This window comes from Myodes glareolus, chromosome 10 (genome assembly GCF_982192425.1).
Source record: "Myodes glareolus chromosome 10, mMyoGla1.1, whole genome shotgun sequence".
In the NCBI taxonomy this organism is placed as follows: domain Eukaryota; kingdom Metazoa; phylum Chordata; class Mammalia; order Rodentia; family Cricetidae; genus Myodes; species Myodes glareolus.
This window is the reverse complement of record NC_142035.1, coordinates 27257045-27278733: the sequence shown is the minus strand read 5'-3', so window position 1 is coordinate 27278733 and position 21689 is coordinate 27257045. Positions and strand designations below refer to the sequence as shown.

Genomic DNA, 21689 nt, shown 5'->3' with positions numbered 1-21689 from the left:
CCTCGATAGCTCTGGGCTGTCGACAGCTGAAGCTAACTAGAAGCAGCCAAGATGCGATATGGCCTTAGGGGGAAAGGAGATGGTGAGGGGCCATTGGGAGATGGGGCTGATAGACTGATTTCATGTGGGGTCAAGGATATGCCTCTGGAGCCCAAACAGCTAGAAGATTGGCACTGGCGTGCAACAGCAGTAATGAGGAAGGGTAAGTCAGAACCGGATAAATCAGGGAGGGCCTGAGAAGAGTAGTAAGCTGGTAGCCATGGAAACTCATAGCTCAGGTTGCCATGGGTTAGCAAGTTTCAAGAGTGGCAGGCAGGCCCTTGGGCCTATATAGCAATGCCCCCACAATCCTCCTGCTTGTTGAGACAGGTCCCAAACCAGACATCACACATACAGATCCAAATGCTGGAGAACTCACTGTCCACCAACAAGCTGGAAAGGCAGGTGCTGATGCAGAGCCACGAGCTGCAGCGGCTACAGAGTCGCAACAGGTGAGCGAGGGCGGGGCTGGGGCTAGGCGAGAAGTTAGAGCTTGCCAACGTTGGCATGGGGTCAGGGCCTGGATTTGCACTTGGGTGAAGGATCACTGTGGGATGGAGCTAGGACGAGGAACAAAGCTGGGGTGAGGTTGGGCTAAGGAAGCATCAGAACTAGGCTTGGCATCCAAACAAGCCCTGGTGATGCTAGGGTGGGGCTAAGCACAGGCGGCACCAGGCCTGGCTCCCAGATTTGGTATTGACAGGAATGTTACATTTTCCTCTGATTCTTTTCCTTCCCACTCCCCTTCTTGTTGTGGTGCTGGCAATAGATCCCAGTTCCTTGCACATGCTAACAAGCTCCCCACCTCTGAGTCAACCCTCAGTCCCCCCTCCCAGCCCCCACACACTGCCCTTGTTTGGAGTTTATGTTGGTGGTGGTTTTGTTTATTTGTTTGTTTGTTGTCAGTTTGTTTTGCTTGAGGTGGGTTCTCACTATGTAGCCCAGCTGTCTTCAAACTTACTATGCTCCTGCCTCAGCCTCTAGTACTGGCCTGATAGGCTTGTGCCACCACACCCATCTCTCTCTTCCTGTTTTAATTTTTTTTTATTGTTGCTGTTGGTTTTTCAAGACAGGGTTTCTCTGTGTAATAGTCCTAGCTGTCCTGGAACTAGCTCTTCTAGACCAGGCTGGCCTCAAACTCACAGAGATCCACCTGCCTCAGGCTCCAGAGTGCTGGGATTAAAGGTGTGCACCACTACTGTCTAGCCTGTTCACATTGTGAACTTTAACTGGCTGCCATAACTGTCAGTACACAGTCTGACCTGACCATCCACGCCCCATCCTGGAGAAAGCAGTCCCCGGCATCTGTCCTCACAGTCAGTCTGGTGCTCTGGACGCCTGAACTTACACAGACAAAAACAGCGCTGGGGTAGAGATAAGGCAGGGAAACCCAACACCCAAAGCCCAGGGCTTGGTTCTGCAGCTGAGTGATGCGCATTTTGTTCCTTTCTCCAGCTTCCCAGAGTTGCTCCGTGTCTATTTCCCAGTCCCCAGTCAACGGACGTTAAAGTCATTTCCAACTTTTTACTAATCCACCCAGAGGTGCGACCAGTACTCTCGTACCTCATCTTCCACAGACAGGAGAGAACTCCCAGAGAGAGAGAGATGACTGGAAAGCTTTCTTTTCTTAAACGTGTCTTTGCTTTTTATACCGGGATATTTCTTGTGCTTATTGTGCTAACGGAGCTGCATGAGACTCAACTCGAAAGTGGAACACTCGCTTAGTATGACCCAGGGCCTGGCTTCCACCCCAGCCCTGCAAGTGAACAACTAAAGAAACACTAGCAATGCACTCCAGTCACGTGTCCCTGTCCCTCTACTCACTCCCGTTCCTGTGATTCCACGGCCTCTCTCTCCTCCTTGATCTGAGCTGCAGGGGACACAGACTACAAGGCTCTGTGATCCTGCAGCAGCAGTCACAGACTGAGCAGCTCTGAGCCACTGTACTGCATGTGTGTAGCTGTCATGCTCAGCCCCTAGGAAGCAGTGGTTGGGATTAGTGTTGGGGGAAGAGACCTTGCATCCCTGCCAAGAGACATGAGCATCCCTGGGTCCCACCTGGCAGGGCACTGGAGAGCAGACTGCAGGCTTTGGAAGCTCAGCACCAGGCCCAGATGAGCAGCCTCCAAGACAAGAGGGAACAACTGCAGAACCTCCTCGGCAAGCAGACCGGGACCCTGGCTAACCTAAAGCACAACCTGCAGGCCCTCAGCATCAATTCCAGCTCCCTGCAGCAGCAGCAGCAGCAGCTGAAGGAGTTAGTACAGCGCCTGGCCCGCATTGTAGCCCAGGACAAGCGCACTGGTGAGTAGCATTGGGTGTGCGTGGGTTGGGGTAGAGAGCCAAGGAGGGGAGGGAAGAGACCTTAGCTATGCCCCTGTTCCACTCCTGACCTCAGTTTCCCCATCTGCTGAATAGAGGTGAGATAACAACACAGACAGCCACAGCCTATGTGGACTAGTCTGTGTCTCCATTCCCCTTTTTCTTTTCTTTTTTCTTTTTCTTTTGAAACAGGCTCTTAACTGATAGCTCTGGGTTGGAACTTGTTATGTAGACCAGGCTGGCCTCAAACTCACAGAGATTCACCTGCCTCTGCCTTCCAAGTGTCAGATTAAAGCCATGTACCACTATACCCAGCCACCCAGCTCCTCTTGCTTCGCTTGCTACATGCCTCTCCGGACTTTAGTTTCCACATAAAATGGAGGGGTTGGACACAATGAGTCCCAAGAATTTGCTCCCTTTAATGCTCCTGCCGCTAGGCCTAGAGAGCCACAGGGAGCTGGGAAGAATGTGGTAAACCCAGGCTGCCACAGAAACGAGAAACATGCCCACCTTGCTGCACGGGCCTCTCTGGCACGCCCAGTTCCATCTGCGGTCTCCCAGACAACAAGCATTTATTGAGCATCCACTGTGTGCCACTGTGTGGCAGGAACACAGCAGCACACAGCTGTCATGGTCACTGAATCCGACAAAATTTCCTACCACTTGGCAGGTCTCAGGGGAAGGAGGAATAACGCTTCTCCATTGAGGGCTCAGAAGGCTAAAGGGCTGAGCCAGGAAGAGGGTACTTCAACTTAAGGCCAGCAGGGGCACAAGAGGGGCTACGTGGGGTAGGGCTTCTTTCAGAAAGCACAGGCTGTATGGAATGGATACTGGCTTGACGGGTGAGATACCAAAGGGCCTCCTGGTGTAGGGCAATCTGCAACCACCTTGGGGGAGGCTGGGCCTTTGGTAAGGTACCCAGCTTTAAGTACGTGAAGGAGTTCCAGGATGGTAGGGAAGTGGGGCAAAGGATCCCCCGTGGCTTCTCCCTAAGCCCAGCAGGCCAGGGAATCCATGAGTGGGAGAGGTAGATGCCTTCTAACCCACAGGATACGCAATGACCAAAGCCATTGTTGTGCTTGGGGTTGTGCACAGCCTTGGCAGTGAGACAATCTGAATGAGTCCCATGTGTGGGTTTCTCACAGACAGGACCAGGACCAGGGCTGGTGCCTTTCCCTGCAGGCCTGCAGCTCAACTGCTCAGCCGCTGTGGCTAAAGATCTATTCCCTGAGCCCAGGGGGTGGGTGTGTCAAGCACCCATCCCTCGCTGTTCAAACACCTGCCCACTTGCCTGACTGTCACCAGGAAAAGACTTCTGGGAGTTACTTTTGCCCTCTGTATGGACGGAGAGCTCATGGGAGGCTGAGAGAACAGGAGCTGAGGGGAGGATGGGGCAGCACATGCTGAAGCCGGGTGGGCAGCCAACCTCCTCCTCTGCAGAGCTTCCTCCCAGCCAGTGACGACTGTGGAGAAGAGGGTGAAAAATCCTAGCTATCTCAGAGAGTCAGAGTCACAAAGTGAGAACAGGGACCCAGCCCCGTCCACGTGATAGCAACACCCCTGCAGCAATCCATTTGCCCAGCTTCCCTGTACTCAGATGAGACACCCAACCCCAGGAAAAGATAGAGAGGGGAGGGGCTCACCAGTAGAGGGAGCAAAGTTCAAGCCTGGCTACTTCCCTCACCTCATAACTCACCCAACCTCTTGCTTACATGATAGGACAGGAGCCTCCAGAAGCCCCAGCACATCTGTGCAGAGAACACACCAAAGGCAAAAGGGGCTTCACATGGCACCTAGAGCCAAAAGGGGGTGGAGCCGGACAGCGTTAGCACCAGGCACACATTCCACCCAACTGTTTCATTGGCATATCAGCCCCATTTTATTTTCATGCTGCCCCCTGAATCATTTTTTCTGGCTCCCAAGATGCTCTCAGCAGAAGCTGGCTTCCTAGGAAACCGTCCAGCACAATGGTTTCAAGTAAAGGCACTGTCATTATTGATCTTGTTGCCCTTGCTCACTGAGGAGACGGTCTGTGAGCAGAACCTTGGAGAGAATAGCTAGAGAACCCAGGCCAGCTCCCAGCCCTGCCCTGATTTGTTAGGTATAGCATGTCCTGTCCCTGCCTGCCTCAAAGTCAATACCTCCCCTGTATTTGTCTGGCCTCCCGATTCCCATGGGCTGTGAGGATCTGGGGGTTGCTGACATGTTGGCCCTGGAGACCCCTGCTTAGGAAACATTCTGGAGATTTCATTTGTGGTATGGAGCAGCCTCCTTCAGATGTCTTCCAATGCCAGAATTTGGGAGCCACCATCCAGGTGTAAGGCCCAAAAAGGAAGTCCCGCCCCCAGTAGCATCCTGTCTTTTTATTTGTGTTGATAACCACCCCTCCACAACTTCAACTCCATCCTTAGGTACCTGCCTCCCAGAGAGATTGGGATCTAGTAGAATCCCATCCCAAGCCTACTGCGTGAGACAGACAGACGATTTTTAACTCCCTGTGTGTCCAGAGGATCATGATAGATTCCAGTCATTAAATTAATAGCCTCCTGGCCTCAAGAACACATTGCTTAGGGAGTAGACTGGGCCCTTGAAGACAGGAAGAGCAGAATGAGTGGTCTCTAACTGGGGCTGCAGGGGAGCCAGCCTGTCAGTGGGCCACAGGAAAACCCAGGCCCCACAGGAGGGAGAGGCTGGGAGCCCGTGAGTCAGTCCTCATCCTGTGCCTCAGCTTCCTGCCCTGTGATGTAGGAAGTGTCTCAGTGGGTGGCAGGGTCACCTGCCCTCTTCATGAGCTGGAACCTGGCAGCCCAGCTCCAGTTTGCCTGCTTTGGGCATCCTGCTCCAGCCAATCCACCCAGGCAGAGCACTGTGCCACAGCCTTGCAGCCAGGTTTCTCTGAACCAGGCTTCTTACTGTTCATTCCTTCCTCACCCCATCTGTGCCACCAGTGTCCCCTGATCTCACGGTGGACACGGATGACCTTTCCTTCTCCCCATCCCCTGCACTGAGAGCTTTTCCTATGTGGGGATATTGATAACATGTTGTTCCCTCCACAAACCCCCCCACCTCACGTGGATGGCCCCAGCTCACCATCCTCTCCTGGAAGAGACCTTCATCTTTCTGTCTCCATACCACCCCAGCCAGAGTGTGCACAGAGCAGGCAGGTGTGGCAGCCTGGTCTCCTCTCTCTTCTCGCTCACTTCCAGCTGACATCTTCTTCTCTCTCCCTCTCTCAGTCTTTCTCTCTCCTTCTCTTCTTCCTTTCCGTCCTTCCTTTATTTTGAAACCAGATCTTATGATCCAGGAAGGTCTCAAATTCAAGATGCTCCTACCTCTGCTACCCAAGTGCTGGCATTCCAAATGTGCACTGCCATGTCTGGCCCTCCAGCTGACGTTTGCTTTGTCCCGCTGCAGCCTCCTTAAAGGTCCCTAAGCAGCAGTTCCAGGACTGTGCAGAGATCAAGCGCTCCGGGGTCAACGCCAGCGGCGTCTACACCATCCGTGTGGCCAACATGACAAGGCCTCTCAAGGTTAGGGGCTCCTGGAGATGGTGCTGAACTGAGGGCTTCTCTGACAGACTCTCCCGCCCCACCCACCCCATCAATACTGGACTTTAGGGAACCCTGCTTCTGGAAACTCTCACCAGGCAGGTTTCTGAGGAAGTGAGGAAGCAGACGTTGACAAAGCCGGCAGTATAGCCTTTATCGCTGTCTTCTCCAGAAGCAGGCTTCTAAGCAGAATCTCAGGAAATTGTTCTTTGTTGGTTAAGATGGCCAGCCACTCACGTAACTGACAGCCCTAGGCACTCCTGTATATCTTTGCCCAAGCAAGTTATTCCATTTACATAGTCCAGGAGAAGCAAGAGTTGGGTCTATGAAGCTGGTGATGGGCTGACTGGGGACAGGGTGCCATCTGGTGAGAGCCTCCAAGGTAGCCCCGAGCTTGACAGTCATCCACAATAGAAGGTTAGGGGAATTACAGATGTCAGGAGCAAGGTTTGGGTCAGGCGAGAGGGAACGGGAGTGGTCCTTTTGCTGTACCAATCTGACTTTTCTGCATATATTGGGGGCAGTAACCTGGTTTGACCCCAGACTGACTTTTGTGTTTCTATTTAACCTGCCACACTCCCTTCTCCACACAAAGATCAAGCCAAGGACCTTGCCCTGGCAGAATCTAGCTGGTTCTTCACAACACTCTTGCTTTCCTCGCTGTTCACTGCCATCCGGACAAAGCGAGTATCTCTGGCTTTCCTTTCACAATACTGATAAGACTTCCTTTCCAATGGGCGTTTACCCTGTGGGCGTGAGCCCAGAAATGCCAGCACTTTGAAAGCAAATGTGTCGCGTGAAATTGAGTGAGTTCAGCTGTTCGGCTGTGGTGGAATGTGGGCAGATGTGAATGGCTGGAATTTGGGACCCCTGATGGAGACACGGGAGCTGGCCTGAGAGGCAAGCCTTCTGAGCTCAGACCTCGGTGTGTCTTTGGTCTCGCTTAGCTGCACACCTCTCTAGGCTTCCTGTACCCTTTGAGCTCACCACAACAGGTGCCCTGCCTTCCCTCCCTCTGTGGACCTGCTGAGCCCCACTCCTGCGCTCTCTCTCTCTCTCTCTCTCTCTCTCTCTCTCTCTCTCTCTCTCTCTCCTCTCTCGTTCCATCCACCTCTACTTAGAACCATCCCTTCCAGGAAGCTTTCCAGGAGTCTCCAGGGACTGCCTCCTTGTAGCTACTCAAGCTGTCCCACTCCCAGTAGTCAGCCTGCCCTGTCAGAGCCTCCTTCAAAGCAGCCAACCCTGCAAGTTGATCTATCTATCTCCTATTTACCAATAACTCACTTAATGCAGGGCCAGGCAACATATCCATGCTCATTGTTTGATGAACATGGACTGAACCAATTGGAAGAATGTGCAAGCAAAGTCAGGCTTGAAAGAGTCAGCTGTGCTAGGCTGCAAACCCTTTGGAAGAAAGGCCCTTGTGTCTTATTCACACATCCAACCCCCGCCTTAAACAGAGGTTAACATGAAGGTGCTCAGAAGACCTTCATCCAGTCTTTCCATAGGAAGAGCGCTTCCCGAGTCTACACTGAATCCAAATTCCCTCTGCTTGCTATGGTTCGACCTGAGTACTTGGTCTTGAGCTGAGTACTTGGTCTTCAGCTGGTGGTGCTATTCCAGAAGGTTCCAGAAAGTACAGGCAATAGAGCCTAGTTGGAAGAAGTGGGTCAGTGGATCAGTAGGAGCACACCTGTCAAGCCTCAGTCCTTCTTCTCTGCTTCCTGTCTACCATGAATCAAAGCAATACACGCACATACACACGCACATGCACACACATACACACACACGCATGCATGCATGCATGCATGCACGCACCTGCCACAACATTTTGTCCCAGCATAGCATGCCAAGCAATTGTGTCCCTGAAAACACTCTTAAGCCACAAGCAAAATAAGTCCTTCCTCCCTCAAGTTGTTTCTGTCAGGTGTCTAGTGTGAACTCTGACCCTGGCTGCACCCCTGCAGTACTAACAAATGAGAAGCACCCCATGTATGTGCAGCCTCTATTCCGAATGCTTTCGATGGTTTGCATCGCTTGTGAAGAGGTCACAGTATTAACACCCCCACTTGGCAAACAAGGAGGAGGCTCTGAGAGGGTGTCCCTCACCTGCCTCTGAGAGAGATGATGGCAGTTGAGTGGGGAGTCTGGGTCTGTATTTTTCTGATGCCCTTGACCCCGGGTGCACTGCTGCTGGAGAAGGACAGAGTTCAGGCTTACAGGTTACATTTAGGCTGAGAGTTGGCTGGTGGCGCCTCCAAGAGCTTCCAGCTGTGTTGTGTCCCCGCCAGGTGTTCTGTGACATGGAGACTGACGGAGGCGGCTGGACTGTCATGCAGCGCAGGCAGGATGGAAGCATGAGTTTCCAGAGGACCTGGGATGAATACAAAGAGGTAATATGCTGTCCTGGGGGCTCCCAGCCCAGAGTTTGTGCACAGGGTGCTGTGGGTGGGGACTGGTATGCCCTTACCTCTCCCCAGGGTGAAAGCCCTGCTCACCTAAAGTCAACTGTACTGGCTCCTTTGTTTTTCCAAACCCCGGCCTCAAACTGAGTCCTCTTTTGACATTTCTCATGCACCCTAAGAGTGTAATTTTATTTTTGTTTTAATATTTGGAAAAGTAACACATGCATGTTGGTAACTCTTTTTAAAGACCCCAAAGGAGGGACTGGAGAGGCAGCTCAGTAGGTGAAATGCTCGCCCTAAGTTTGATCCCCAGAATTCATATAAGAAAGCCAAGAAGGGTAGCACACACCTGTGGTTCCAGATCTGGAGAGGCAGACAGACAGATCCCTGGAGTCCAAGACTAACTAGCCTAGTGAACTGCCCAGCTCCTGGGCGACTGAGAGATCCCATCTCAAAACAAAGAGGAGAGTTCCTGAGGAGTGACAGTTGGGGTTGATCTCTGGACTGCACACACACACACACACACACACACACACACACACAGTACATGTACGAACACACACACAACCCACAGCATACACACATAGCACATGCACACAACACGTGCACACACACGCACATAGCTCACATAAACACACATGCACATGCATATGCACACACACATACACACGTTCATACACACACAAATAATGCAAAGAATGAAACAGGGAAAAAACTCCCCATTATCCATTATCCCTGACTACATGGCTTAAATAGATTTTTTTGAGACAGTATCTCTTTACATAGTACTGATTTTCCTGGAACTCATTCTGTAGACCAGGCTGGCCTCAGACCCTGAGTACAGGATTAAAGATGCACGCCACCAGCCTCTACAAATTTCTGCATCTTTGTACACATCTGTAACACATCTACAAGATAAATTTCTCTTCTTCTTCCTCCTCCCCCTCCTCATCTTCTTCTGGATTTCTTGTATTTCAAGTTGACCTCAAACTCTCTTTGTAGTTGAAGATGGCCTTCAGCTTCTGATCCTTCTGTCTCCACCTTCACAACACTAGGCTTATAGGGGTAATTCCCCAAGGTGGGATTGCTGCCTCAAGGAACACACGCTGTATAGGATGGCTCAGCTGCCTTCCAATTTTATGTTTTCAGCTAAATTTTGAACACAGGACTTTTGGCAAGCTGACTTAAAAGCCCTTAAAGTTTTCAAAAGCAAAAGAAATAGAAAGAGATATTTACAAGGACCCAAGCAATCGACATCCACCAACCATCTTCCAGATGAGGACTTTAAAGTAGTTGGCATCAAGCAGCAAGCAAATCAAGGGCACGAAAGACGCCGTGTGCCCCTGTCCTTGGTCCTGAGAGATTTCTCTGCCAAGGTCATCAGTTTCTTGCTACCCTGGAGCTCAGATCACAAAAACACTCTGAGAACTTGTAGCCTTGCATTTCTCTGTGGCTGAAACTGTCTGGTCTCTCTCCTGCCTCTGGGGAAATGTGCTCCTGCCACTCCTGCCCGGCAGCTGGCTCAGCAGCTCAGCCGTTTCCTTCCTGCTGAGGTTTAGCCTGCATGTAGCTGAGTCTACAACTATAAAGCAGAAAGCTCCGTGAATTTTCCCACAGGCTCACCCGTGTGATCTCCATTCACAGCTAAATACCCAACTTCCTGGAAAGTCCCCCTGTGCCTCGTCTCCCTAGGTGTGTCCCCAAAGTAGTGGCTATTTCTTTCTTATGTTTATCTTATTGTCTGTGGGTGTGAGTTTTCCTGTGTGGAGTACCAACACATGTGGGTCTGTGTTCCCAGTCATGCTAGGAGGCCAGTGGGGGATGTCGGGGTCTCTTACTAGCTTAGAGCTAGACCAGTGGCCGGCAAGCCACAATGATACTCTTGTCTCTGCATTGCCCAGGGGTGTCAGGGGTTCGAACTCAAGCCCGCATTCTTGCCCAGCTTCTGTTCTTCCCTCACTGAGCCATTCTCCCAGCTATTCCTATATCTGTCGCCACAAATGAGTTTTGAGTGTTTCTGACTTTAGAGGAATGTGATTTCGGTTATTTTCTAGCGGGCTTCCATCTTACAAACAGTTTATCTTTGTTCTCTGGGAGGAATCTCCTGTCCCAGGGCTGTGCCCACTGTTCTTATGAACTTGCTCATGAGGCATTGACTTCGGATAAGTGGCCACGGAGCCTGGACTGGCCCAGCTCCTCAGCCACAGACACCACCTCCCTCTTCAGCACACAGCCACCCTTTCCTCTCCTCCCCGACAGGGCTTTGGTAACGTGGCTAGAGAATACTGGCTGGGCAACGAGGCTGTGCACCGCCTCACCAGCAGGAAGCCCCACTTGCTGCGTGTGGAGCTATGTGACTGGGAAGGCCACCAGACCTCCATCCAGTATGAGCAGTTCCAGCTGGGCAGTGAGAAGCAGCGGTACAGGTGGGCTTGGGGCCCAGGCTTGTGGGTGGTGCGGGGGCCCAAGGCAAGTGGCTGCAGAGTCTGCACCATGGGTCATTCCCTGGGCGTCTCCTATTTCCACCATCTGGCCCCTATTTGGGCGCACGTCATGGGATCTGGAGGTGGCTGCTTAGCACTCAGCACATGTCAGCCACTGGGTGGGGTGAAGAGACTGTCAGGGACGCCACCGAGCCCCGAGCAGAAGGGAGCTTCCAAGGCTAGTCAGCCCACTTACAGGCAGCAGGAGTGGGGGTTGACTTCTCAGTCTGTGCCCTGTGGTGAGGTGTGAAAGTCCCCACACTAGGAGAAAGAACACGTTCCAGCACTGCTATCTGCAGCAAAACTTGGGCCCAGCCAGGTCAGCATTCTCTGGGCTCCTCAGCGGTGCTGAGCACAAGGGTATGGTCCAGTCATCAGGGTCTCCTGCCCCTCCCTCTGTCCGGTTTGTGGTATGTGATCAGGAACAGCAGCCAGCACTTCCCAGGCGCCTGCTGTGTTCTAGACACAGTTTAGCCCTCTTCTCAGGCTTGTAAGGCGGACATTACTTTCTATGGTTTGATGATGAAGGGACTGAATCTTCAAAGTGACAAGTTAGGTGGATACTGGATTTGAACTTAGTTCTCCCTGTTGTCAAACCCACTGTGTCTCTACTCTGTGATGTCACCTCTCTGAGGCACTCACTGATCTTTAAATTAAGCCAGTATCTTAGCTATCTTTGGATCAGGCTAGAATAAGCTTGTGGACTCACTCATAGGGTTACAAGGATGTCCCCTGGCACCTGGTGCCTCTACAGCTGCAGACAACTTCCAGAAAGCTGGGGAGGCTCTTACTTCCTCCCAGGGAAATCTCTAAATGACTCTTCATGGAAATGTACTTCTGAGAACCTTCCCTGGCATCTCTCCCCCATGCTTCCCTTTTCTTGTGAAAGGTCCTTGCTTCCTCCAGTGGAGTAGGCCTGCCAGCCTCCCTTGTGGGGACCACCCTGAGGCCTGAGGTGCAGGAGGCAGGAGCATCCCTAAGGCTGAGCTGCACAGGGCTGAACCAGATCCTCAGGGCTAGCCAGGGGAAATTTGGCATGTCCTGCGCATGCCTACTGATGCCACTGACCTGTAAAGAAAAGCCGTGTCTCACCCACACCCCTTTCTGAGTGACTCTGAACATACTTCCCTGCCCAGTTCAGAGAGTGCGGGCTCAAATGTGGGGTTCCACCTAAAGCACCCTCACAGTACCTGGAAGGTAAATAGTATTGTAACAGCTGTTCCTGTTGGCAGCCCTATCATGTCACTGGCCTGCTCTGTGAGAGTCAGAGTCTGGCATCATAACCTGTGGCACCTAGCAGACAGTGAGTGCTGGGTAAATGCTGGATATCTTTAAATGCTAGATTCAAAGGCAGAACTACACCACCGCAATATCTGTCTAACAGTGTAGGAGGTTCGCGACTACCACACAAAGCTGTGCTCAGGTCTCCGCCCTCCTGAAGTTCTTACATGTAAACTGGGTGTTTTATATATCTCCAGCTTTGCCTCTGAACCATGGAGAGCTCCCCACTCCCCGCTCTGTCATGCCTCAAAGAGCAGCATGTACTTAATAGCTGCAGAGTCCTAATGACAGGGTATTGAAACTCGCCCTGTGCCAGGCATGTGCTGGTCACTTAGAAAAGACTCCGGCCTGGACCGATTTCCTCAAAGTTGCTCATATCCCAGTGTGGTGACAGTGTGGTGGGGGATAAACATGTTCACAGGCAACCCACTTCCTCCAGAGAGGCAGTAGCTGCCAGGGACAATATCCAGGGCCTTAGAGACCCTGGACACTCAAAGAGCTTCCTGGGAGAGGAAAGGTTCATGGCAAATGAGTCTCTTTCAGAGGGGAATCCCAGAAAATGAGATTTGCTCCAAAGCAGCAGAGAGGGATGGAGAGATAGCTCAGTCAATTAAAGCCCCTGCCTTTCCTGCATAAGGACCCAGGTTCAATCTCCAGAACCCAAAATTTTAAAGCCAGGCATGATGACACATGTTTATATGCCCGGTGCTGGAGACGTCAAGAGGATCACTGAAGCTCACAGGGCTAATGAAATAAATACCCTGTTTCAATAAGTAAATAAAAAGTCTGAGGAAGGACACCCGAAATTGTCCTCTGGCCTCCATGTGCACACAAACATATATGTGCACTTGTACACACAGACACACACACACATTTGAAAAAGACAAAGAGTTGGCATTCAGCTGGGTTACACATTCTCCAAGCCCGAATAAGATGTTCACTAGGGCTTCTGGGGCCAGGAAGACTGACTTAGGATGGGCATGGGGGTCCTAGAAACTACTGAAAGGCCTGGAAACTACCAAAGGAGGAGCAGGGGAGAAGGATGACCGCTTGCACTGGAACCCATCTCCAGGTCAGCAGCTAGGGTGGGAGGACCCACAGGAGAGCCCAGAGGAGGGAATGAAAGGGCTAACAGCCACAGGCAGGAGGTGCCCTTGTATGTCAGATGCAGGGACAGGACCACTCAGAACATAGTGGGACACCCTTCATGCTCTCATTTTGGGGATTCACTAGAGACTCAAGCATCCGTGCTTCTTCAGACACACGTGATCAAAGTGAGGTTTCCCGGACGCTGAGGTAGAGGTACCCAGAGAATCACTGACTCCCATTCTGGTTCCCAGAAAGAAGAGGGACATCACCAAGTTTAATGGCCCGAGGAAGAAGACAGAGTCTATCAGTGGGTGAGCAGCTTGGGAGTCTCCACATTGGAGCCCATAGCCAGTCACACCTCTGTACAACACCTCTGTACCCTGGGGTTAGAGTAATAGGATCATGAATACCCTGCCTTGCCACAGACAGATAGAGCCTGTGGGTGAGAGACATGGATTGAGCCATGCTTCCTTGGGCCTGCAGGTCCTCTCCATCTGCTTCCCTCTACTACAAAAGCGTCTTAAAGGCTCTCAAGTCAGCTCCTGCCTCAGCTGCTCAAGTAAGCTTCCCCTACATTTTTCAGTCAGGCTGACCTGTCCCCAGGACTAAGTCACCAGTCCTGAATGTATGGGGCTCTCACCAACCACCCCCCAACCCCTCAGCACACTCTGCCTGCTGATGTCACTAAATCACAAGGTGAACAAAGTCATAGTAAGTCTCTTGTCACCATTTACATAAAAAGTGAAGACACTGAGTCTCAGTGGGGTGAAGATGCCTTCCCAAAGTCAGGCAGTGGCCAACTGGCCATGCTGGGGTTTGAATCCAGGCATTCTGTCCTACCCTGTTCCCATGGCTATTATTACACTGTAGGCTTGGGCATAGTCACCAGGGATAGAGAGTCTGGCAAAGCATCAAAAGCCCTCTGTCCCCTCGCTGGGGGTTTCCTGAGTGTTGATCTATGGGGGCTGGTGTGCCCTGTTCAGGGAAGGCTTCAGAAGAGATGTGGGATAGAGTGGCTGCGGTGCACGGAGGTTGCTGGGCTGTCAGTTGGTAAGCCAAGGATGTAACCGTGCCCATACCAGGCCACTCCTAACTAGAGTCTAGCTCTGATGGCTACTGGTTCTGAGAACCGAACAGCCTCCTTTGGCTCTTGCTTCCCCCACGTCCTCATGTAGAACAAGGTATTGTGAGGTTTAAATGAAAAACGAGTTAGCTCTCTCAAGACACTGTAACAATGCCTGGCCCAGAGCAGACGCTCAAAAGATTGCTAGCTGCTGTCCTTATTCTGTGCCTCTCACCCAGAGCTCTCTAGGACTCAAATTCAGCAAATAAGGAAGAGCCAGCAGCAGTAAGGGCTGTGACCCCAGGGTGGCAAGTGAGGAGGGTCACCAGGAGGGACAATGGCCTGGGCATCAGAGCGGGCTGTTTCCCCTGCAAAAACATCAGGAAGGAAACTTTGCCAGAACAAAGCCCTTTGGAGAGCATCAACCTGACTCTGCACCCCTTTCTTACCCTACCCCTCTGTCCCCGGCCTCTAGCCTCTTTGTAAATGCAAGCAGCAGCTCATCAGGGTTCAAGAACAGCCTGTCTCCACAGGGCACCAAGTTCAGCACCAGCGACATGGACAATGATAACTGCATGTGCAAATGTGCTCAGATGATGTCTGGAGGTGGGTGTGCCCAGATGATGTCTGGGAGTGGGTGTGTCCAGATGATGTCTGGGAGTGGGTGTGTCCAGATGATGGTCTGGAGGTGGAGGAGGGTATGTCCAGATGATGTCTATAGGTGGGTGTATCTAGATGACGTCTGCTCAGATGACGTCTGGAAGTGGGTGTGCTCAGATGACATCTGGAGGTGGAGGAGGATGTGTCCAGATGATGTCTGGGGGTGGATGTACCCAGATAACATCTCAAGGGGGGGAGGGTATGTCCAGATGCTATCTGGGGGTAGGCATTCCTGGTGAGGCTCCAGCCAATCCTCCCTCTTCCAGGTCATTAGAGTGCCCATGGAATTGTATCTTCTATAGAAGGTACTTCTATAGCAACACCCCTAGAATTCCTTAGAGACTAGCTGGGAGACTCCAAGAGTAGCTCAAGGAAAACACAATGCCCATCAATCCCACTCTCCTGTCTGAGGATTCCCCTGCTCCCCAGGCCAAATGGAAACAGCATCGGGGAGACTAGAGGCAGGAAAGGCAGGTCCATTCCACACCTGTATGTCTGACAGTGCTCTGGTCGGGACAAAAATCAGAGGACGGAGATGGGAAGGGGAAAAACAGAAGAGACTCAAGTCATAGAGACAAGGGCCAGAGGAGGCCAACAGTGACACAAAGTGGTAGAGGCAGAGAGGTGCAGGTGCAGCAGACTGAACAAGGAGAGGAACAAACCCTGGAGATAGATAGGAGGTGTGCAGAGTGCACTGGAGACAGAGCCCCAGGGGAAGGACAGAAACCGCACGAGCCAGATGGCACACAGAGGGACATCCACAAACAGAGACCTCTAGAGAGAGCAACAGGAAGGTGTGATAGAGCATGGTAGGAGCTCATCAAGGGAAGAAGAGGGAGATAGGGTGTCAGGAAGACAGCAGGAAGTCACAGAGGAGCCTGAGCTGTGGCCAGAGTCTCTGCTGACCTCCAAAGCTCTGGCTATACCCAGCCCATGACCTTCAGCAAACCGGTACCCAAGATGACATCCCTCCAGCCCTGCCCTCCTAGAATCTAGGCCAACACATCCCACCTCCTCCAAACTCTGTCCTCCCTCTCCCACTAGGGTGGTGGTTTGATGCCTGTGGCCTCTCCAACCTCAATGGCATCTACTATCCAGTTCGTCAACACTTGAACAAGATCAATGGCATCCGCTGGCACTACTTCCGGGGCCCCGGCTACTCACTGCACAGCGCACGCATGATGCTGCGGCCAATGGGTGCCTGACGCACAGCCCTACAGAGACTAATGCCACGGGAGGATGCTCAACCCAGCCGGCTCGGTGCAAGCTTGGCCCTGCCCAGAAATCAGAGCCCAGGGCTCATCCTTGACATTCTAGGACATCAGAGCCAGCTTACCTTGCCCCCAAATTACAAAGAGTTGCCTGCCTCCTGTGGCCTCCATTGTGAAGTGCTGGGTGCCTAAGGCACTGCCTTCATGGTACCTATAGTCTACTTCCTCCCGCCACCTGCAGGGACTCCTTGCCACAGCCTGAGGAAGACTGAACTTGACACCTCAGAGGGCGGGGTTACAGCAGATAGGAAAATCTTGCAGACTGGGGGGTGCCCTCCTCCAGAGGAGGCTGAAGTCTATTCCCCTTCTCCAATTCCAAGTTTCTCCAGCCTTGAGATGACTGCAGACTTTCTTTCCAAGGCTTAGACACTGTTCCAACTCCCCTACCCACAACCCCAGTACTAGCCGTTATTTCCCAGTGTTCTGTGACTCCTGGACTTCAATGGCTAACCGTCAGACCTGGTCTCTCAGAAGGTTCTAGAAGTACGAGAGGTGTCTTTTGACTCCAGCGTGCCCTAGAGAGTGTTCCCCACAGGTATTAAATAACCAAGGCTCCTCTCTAAAGTACATAGGAGGAGGCGAGAGAAACAGCAGGTCAAATAAAAAGAATAGGTTTTCTTAACTGCATTACTTGTCAGAATCTTGTGTTCTCAAGCCTTGTGGCCACCCATGAAGGGGGTAGGGGAAGCAGCTTTCTCCAAATGTACTTATTTGAAAATGAGGGCTGGCAAGAAGGCTCCATTGGTAAAAATTCTTACCTTGCAAATATGAGGACCCAAGTTCGGACGCCCAGAACCCATGTACAAAGTCGAGTGTGGCCATGAGGACCTGAACTCAGCACTGGGGAGGCAAAGACCAGTGACTCTCTGGAGCTTGCTGGCCAGCCAACCTAGCTGAACCAGTGAGAGAAAAAAGTAAGGTGGAGAAGCGGCTGAGAAAGACCTGAGTTGACCTCTGGCCTCCACATGTATGTATATAACACAGGAACACACACACTTTTTTAAAAAATAAAGTCATTCTTTCTGTCTCAGGGCCATGGGTTCCCTTGGAAAAGCTGGCCCTCACTTGACATGGGGAGGATGCCTAGGGACATGTCCTCCACTTCACTGCTCCACCTTTGCTGGCTAGAAGGATCATCGGGAGGCCTCAGACGGCCTCTAAAATACAACTAGCAGGAACCTTGCATTAAAATAGACACATGCCGGTAAAGACGGTTCAAGAACAGAGACCTTCTCTGTGCTAAGAGTTCATCTCCTCCAGGGTTCCTTCTGACCCCAAGAAGCTGCCCTTGGGGCTCCTCAGCCACCCTGGCTCACTCCGGCAACTGTCATGCCTGACACCAGTGCCAAGGGATCCTTCCTGCCTCATCCAACACAGCGTTGCCCTTCTGTCCCTGGAGGAGGTGAGGCCTCATCAGTCATAGCGCCCCCGTGGCCTCTAAGAGGCTCTAACTGAAAAGGGGGACACACAGCGTGCTCTTGCCTGGTGCTTCACTGTGCCCCCTTCTACAATCTTCACAATGCTGTTAACACCCCTGACACCCAGCCTAGTCAGGAATCACTTTTCTGAATTCTCCCAGGCAAGCTAGGCCTGCAGGGTGGGCTCCATCCTCCCTGGAGTCTAACAATGCAGGGGCATCTCTAGCAGAGCCAGAAAAGAATTAGGAACAGGCTGCTGCCCAGAAAGCTCAGATCATCTTACTCGGCATTTACCCAGCAGAATTTTACTTAGTACCTACTATATGAGACTGGGAAAGGTAGAGGAGAGGGTCAAACTGACTCTGAGACCCTAAGCCAGTCGTTCAGCTTCCCATGGCCTTTATTTTCCTGCCCGAGAAATGAACCCGGTAATGGTCCCTTCCAGCTGTGCTGTACTATGGAGGAATGAAGCCACACATAACGATGTCCTGGTCTCCTGGCAGAATGTTAGTTCCTGAGCTGAGGAGATGGCCTTGTCAGTAAAGTGCCCATGTGGGCACATCATGAGAAACTGAGCTTAATCTCCAGAACCCATGGGAGAAGATGGGCATAGTGGCTGCTCCTGTCATCCCAGCACTGAGGAGGCAGAGACAGGTGGGTTTGGGGGATCACTGGAGAGTCAGTCTGTGTAAGCGTCAGATCTGAGTGAAAGCCAAAAAGGGTAGCTCCTAAAAAATGACATCTGAGGTTGACCTCTGCCCTACACACACACACACACACACACACACACACACACACACACACACACACACACACCACGCTAATTCCCCAAAAGGCCAAAGGAGAGAGGAAGACTACCTCTTTCCAATGTGTGCTACTACTCCTGATCCCAGCAAGCAGGGAGCATCTGGCTCAGAGATGCAGATGTGTTTCTGAAGAGCCCTGGTCCTCTCTGAGCATCAGCGTCTCATGAAGCATCCACCAATGGCCTGAGGACGGCAGCGCTGGCTCACCACAGCTGCTGAAGGAGCACCGCGGGGACAGAGGTGGCTGGGGGTCAGGCTCCATCTCCTGGGGCTGCAGTTCCTCGGAACTAGATCGGGGATATTTGTTCCTTAAATTCCTACCCCAAATCTTTGTTACCTCTTCTTGCCTCAGCTCAGAGTCCTTCCATTTCTGTGGTGGAGGAAGAGAGCTTTGTCTAGGTGCATAATCTCTCACTCTGGCACACATGCAGCCCCAAACTGCCCCCTTCCTTGAGCTCTGTGGAGACATGTGGCCACCTACCATAAAAATGCTAAAGTGCTGTCCCTGCTGCCCACCACAAGAGCTAAGGGAACTTTTTAGAAAGACCTCCAAGACCAGCCTGTCCTCACTGGTGCCTGGGGAGTCCTGGTAGGTCCTGGTGGAGCCAGCCGGGCAACACACACTGTTCCTAAGAGCATTGTGTGGGACCAGAAAAGGCAGTTTCTATACTGGAGTTCACTGTGTTCGTGCCAGGGACCTAACAAAGGGCAACAGCTAAGGTGGCCCTTGGAGGAGCAAGACAGGAAGCAGGCAGCCCTCGTGGAAGGGTTCAGGTTTTCCTTCCCATTACAGGATGTGTAAGCCTTTGCTTCTCTTGTAAAGATGCTTTGGAAAGCAGGCATTGTTGCCTTGGCAACAGTAGCAGCAGCAGCAGCAGCCTCTTTAGTGGAGCAGCTTTTCAGCACTGGACCTGGTAGGTTCGTCAGTGTTCACACATTCTTTCATGGGTGAATTCACTTGCACAGCTGTGATTGATTGAAGACCTACCTGGACCAAGGCCTAGCTTGGTGATTTTGGACTGGGGCAGTGTGTGAACAGATGTGTACAGCCCACCTTGCTGAACTGAACAGACTTAGGGGAGACGGCAAAGGAGCAAATTAAACGTAGTCAAGATGAAGTGAATAAAGAATACACCACAAATGTAGACAATACACAGGACAGACCAGAGAGAATTACAGAGAAAACAACTCAGAGACCTCTAAGGAGATCTGGTGGGTGGGTGTGTGTGTGTGTGTGTGTGTGTGCGCGCACGCGCACGCGCTGGGAAGGCCAGAGGATGACTTTAGGTGTCTTCCGCAATTGCTCTCCACATTGTTCTGAGACAGGGTCTCTCATTGAACCTGGAGCTCCTAGACTGCCTTGCCAATTAGCACCAGGAATCTTTCTGTCTCTGCCTTGCCAGTGCTGGAATAACAGGGGTGCACCACCATGTCAAGCTCTCAATGTGATGGTGATCTGAACTCAGGCCCTTATACTTGTGTATCAAGCACCTTACTGACTGAGCCATCTCCCCAGCCCTAAGGAGATGATCTTCTCCTCCTCCTCCTCCTCCTCTACCTCCTTCTTCTCTTCTTCCTCCTCCACTTCCTTCTCCTTTTCTTCCTCCTCCTCCTCCTCGTCAAAGTACCACTTACCTCAACCCCAGTGGGGTCTATTGCCCTGCGTTCCAAATATGAGCCCTGAAGCTCAGAGACTTTTGGATATAGGCTAAGCTAATGGAGTCAGAATTCAGCGGATTCAATAGACCTCATCACTACATTCGCACACACTAAAACTGAAAAGAAAGCCATGCTGGGGAAAACACGATTTTGTAGAGGAATTCTAAGACAGTTACACTCTATGTGCCTTTCCCTGTGGCATGGGTATCCCAGCTTCTAGGATCCTCCCGATAACTCATGGACATACTATGCTTCTGGTAAGAAAAGACTGGCTTCAACCCAGATGAATAAATTGTACTGTTTGTGCATATCCCAGAATTCCTGTCTTAGCAGCAAGATCAAGCACTCTGTATCCTGTCCCACCTATGGGTTCCATGGTAAGGAGAGCCCATAGGCTCCAGCACAGCAGCCTCGGCCTAGGTGGGCACCACACACCACCCTGTGTTTGATTTGGGTCTCGCCAAGTGTCCAGGCACACAGGCTCCCCACAATTCTATGCTCGCGGGGAATTGTGCTCACCACCCGTGAGCTGCAGGCACCCACTTACCTCCTCACAGGCATATTGCATCATCTGATCAGACCTCTCTTCTGACAGCAGGTTCCAATACAAGAATTTCCACACAATGACAAGAGAGCCTTAAAACAAGAGAACGGCCCCTCCTGCCTGGTGCAAGACCAGGGATCATGGAGGCCAGCAGCTGGCAGAGCTGTTCTAGCGAGGAAATGGAGGGCAGAAAGGGGTGCACGTGTGTCCGCCGCAGTGTCTCGTCAGAGCAGTTTAAACAAGGCAAAAATCCATCTCTCACATAAGGTGTGCGAAAGTTGACAGGTCAGCTCCTCCATGAAGAGAACCCCAAACCTTTACTACCGTTTTGTCTCCGTGTGGCTCTAGCTCCCCTCCTGCTGGGCTCCAACCATCACATGTACCTTACATAAAAGGAAAAGGGCAATGCCAAGGGCCCTGCTTCTGGCCACCTCAGTTCCAGCAAGCCGTTCTCCTATCTCCTATTTAGGAGTTTCTCCCTATAACTTATCTGCCGAGGGGTTAGAGAGTTGGCTCTGTGGTGAAGAGCATCGGAGGCCCTTCCAGAGGATGAAGGTTCGCTTTCGCTTTCCAGGACACGCAAGGCAGTTCACAGCTCTGTAATTCAGGTCCAGGGAATCCACTGCTTTGCCCTCTTCTGACCTTCACCGGGCACACATGTGGCACGCAGCCACACATACAGTCAGACAAAATACCCACAGCGGTAAAATATTAAATATATAGATAAATAAATAAAATTATCTGCAGAACCTAATCACATGCCTGCTCAACATGGGAACATGACTTCTGCATGTGCACATTACCCGCAATACTGTGTGTGTGTTAGAAGAGCAGTACATTCTTTGATAGTCTCCCCATCAAGGGTGATTCACCATCTTGTCCTTCCCCAACTGAAGTCTTGTGACTGCTCAGACCAGTAGAGCAGGCAAAAGAGGCATTGTTATAGAGTGACCTTGAACAGCAGGCTGTAAAAGGCCATAAAGTTTGTACAAGACTGGTCTGGAATAAGAATCTGTTTGTTTGATGGCTTAAGGCCTGAGCTCCGGAGCCTGTGCAGTTTTTCAGTGTTATATGTGGTCTTCAAATTCTCACTTTCTCTTT

At 51.6% G+C, this 21689-nt stretch overlaps 1 protein-coding gene and 1 long non-coding RNA gene across 2 annotated transcripts in view; one reads left to right on the top strand and one right to left on the bottom strand.

The window, feature by feature from the left end:
• Angpt4 (angiopoietin 4) overlaps positions 1-16778 on the top strand; it is a 33733-nt gene extending 16955 nt beyond the window's left edge. Inside the window, exons 3-9 of the mRNA XM_048445615.3 lie at positions 370-491; positions 2105-2343; positions 5776-5891; positions 8201-8302; positions 10574-10740; positions 14706-14836; positions 15935-16778. Of these exons, the coding sequence (XP_048301572.3) occupies positions 370-491; positions 2105-2343; positions 5776-5891; positions 8201-8302; positions 10574-10740; positions 14706-14836; positions 15935-16095 (1038 nt within the window). The 3' untranslated portion in view covers positions 16096-16778. The remainder of the gene's footprint in view (positions 1-369; positions 492-2104; positions 2344-5775; positions 5892-8200; positions 8303-10573; positions 10741-14705; positions 14837-15934) is intronic.
• Positions 1-21470, bottom strand: part of LOC146892801 (uncharacterized) — a 28494-nt gene extending 7024 nt beyond the window's left edge. Inside the window, exons 1-2 of the long non-coding RNA XR_015004303.2 lie at positions 20592-21470; positions 8130-8283 (exon numbers count right to left, since the gene is read on the bottom strand). This is a non-coding gene — a long non-coding RNA (uncharacterized LOC146892801). The remainder of the gene's footprint in view (positions 1-8129; positions 8284-20591) is intronic.
• Between the last annotated feature and the right edge of the window lie 219 nt (positions 21471-21689).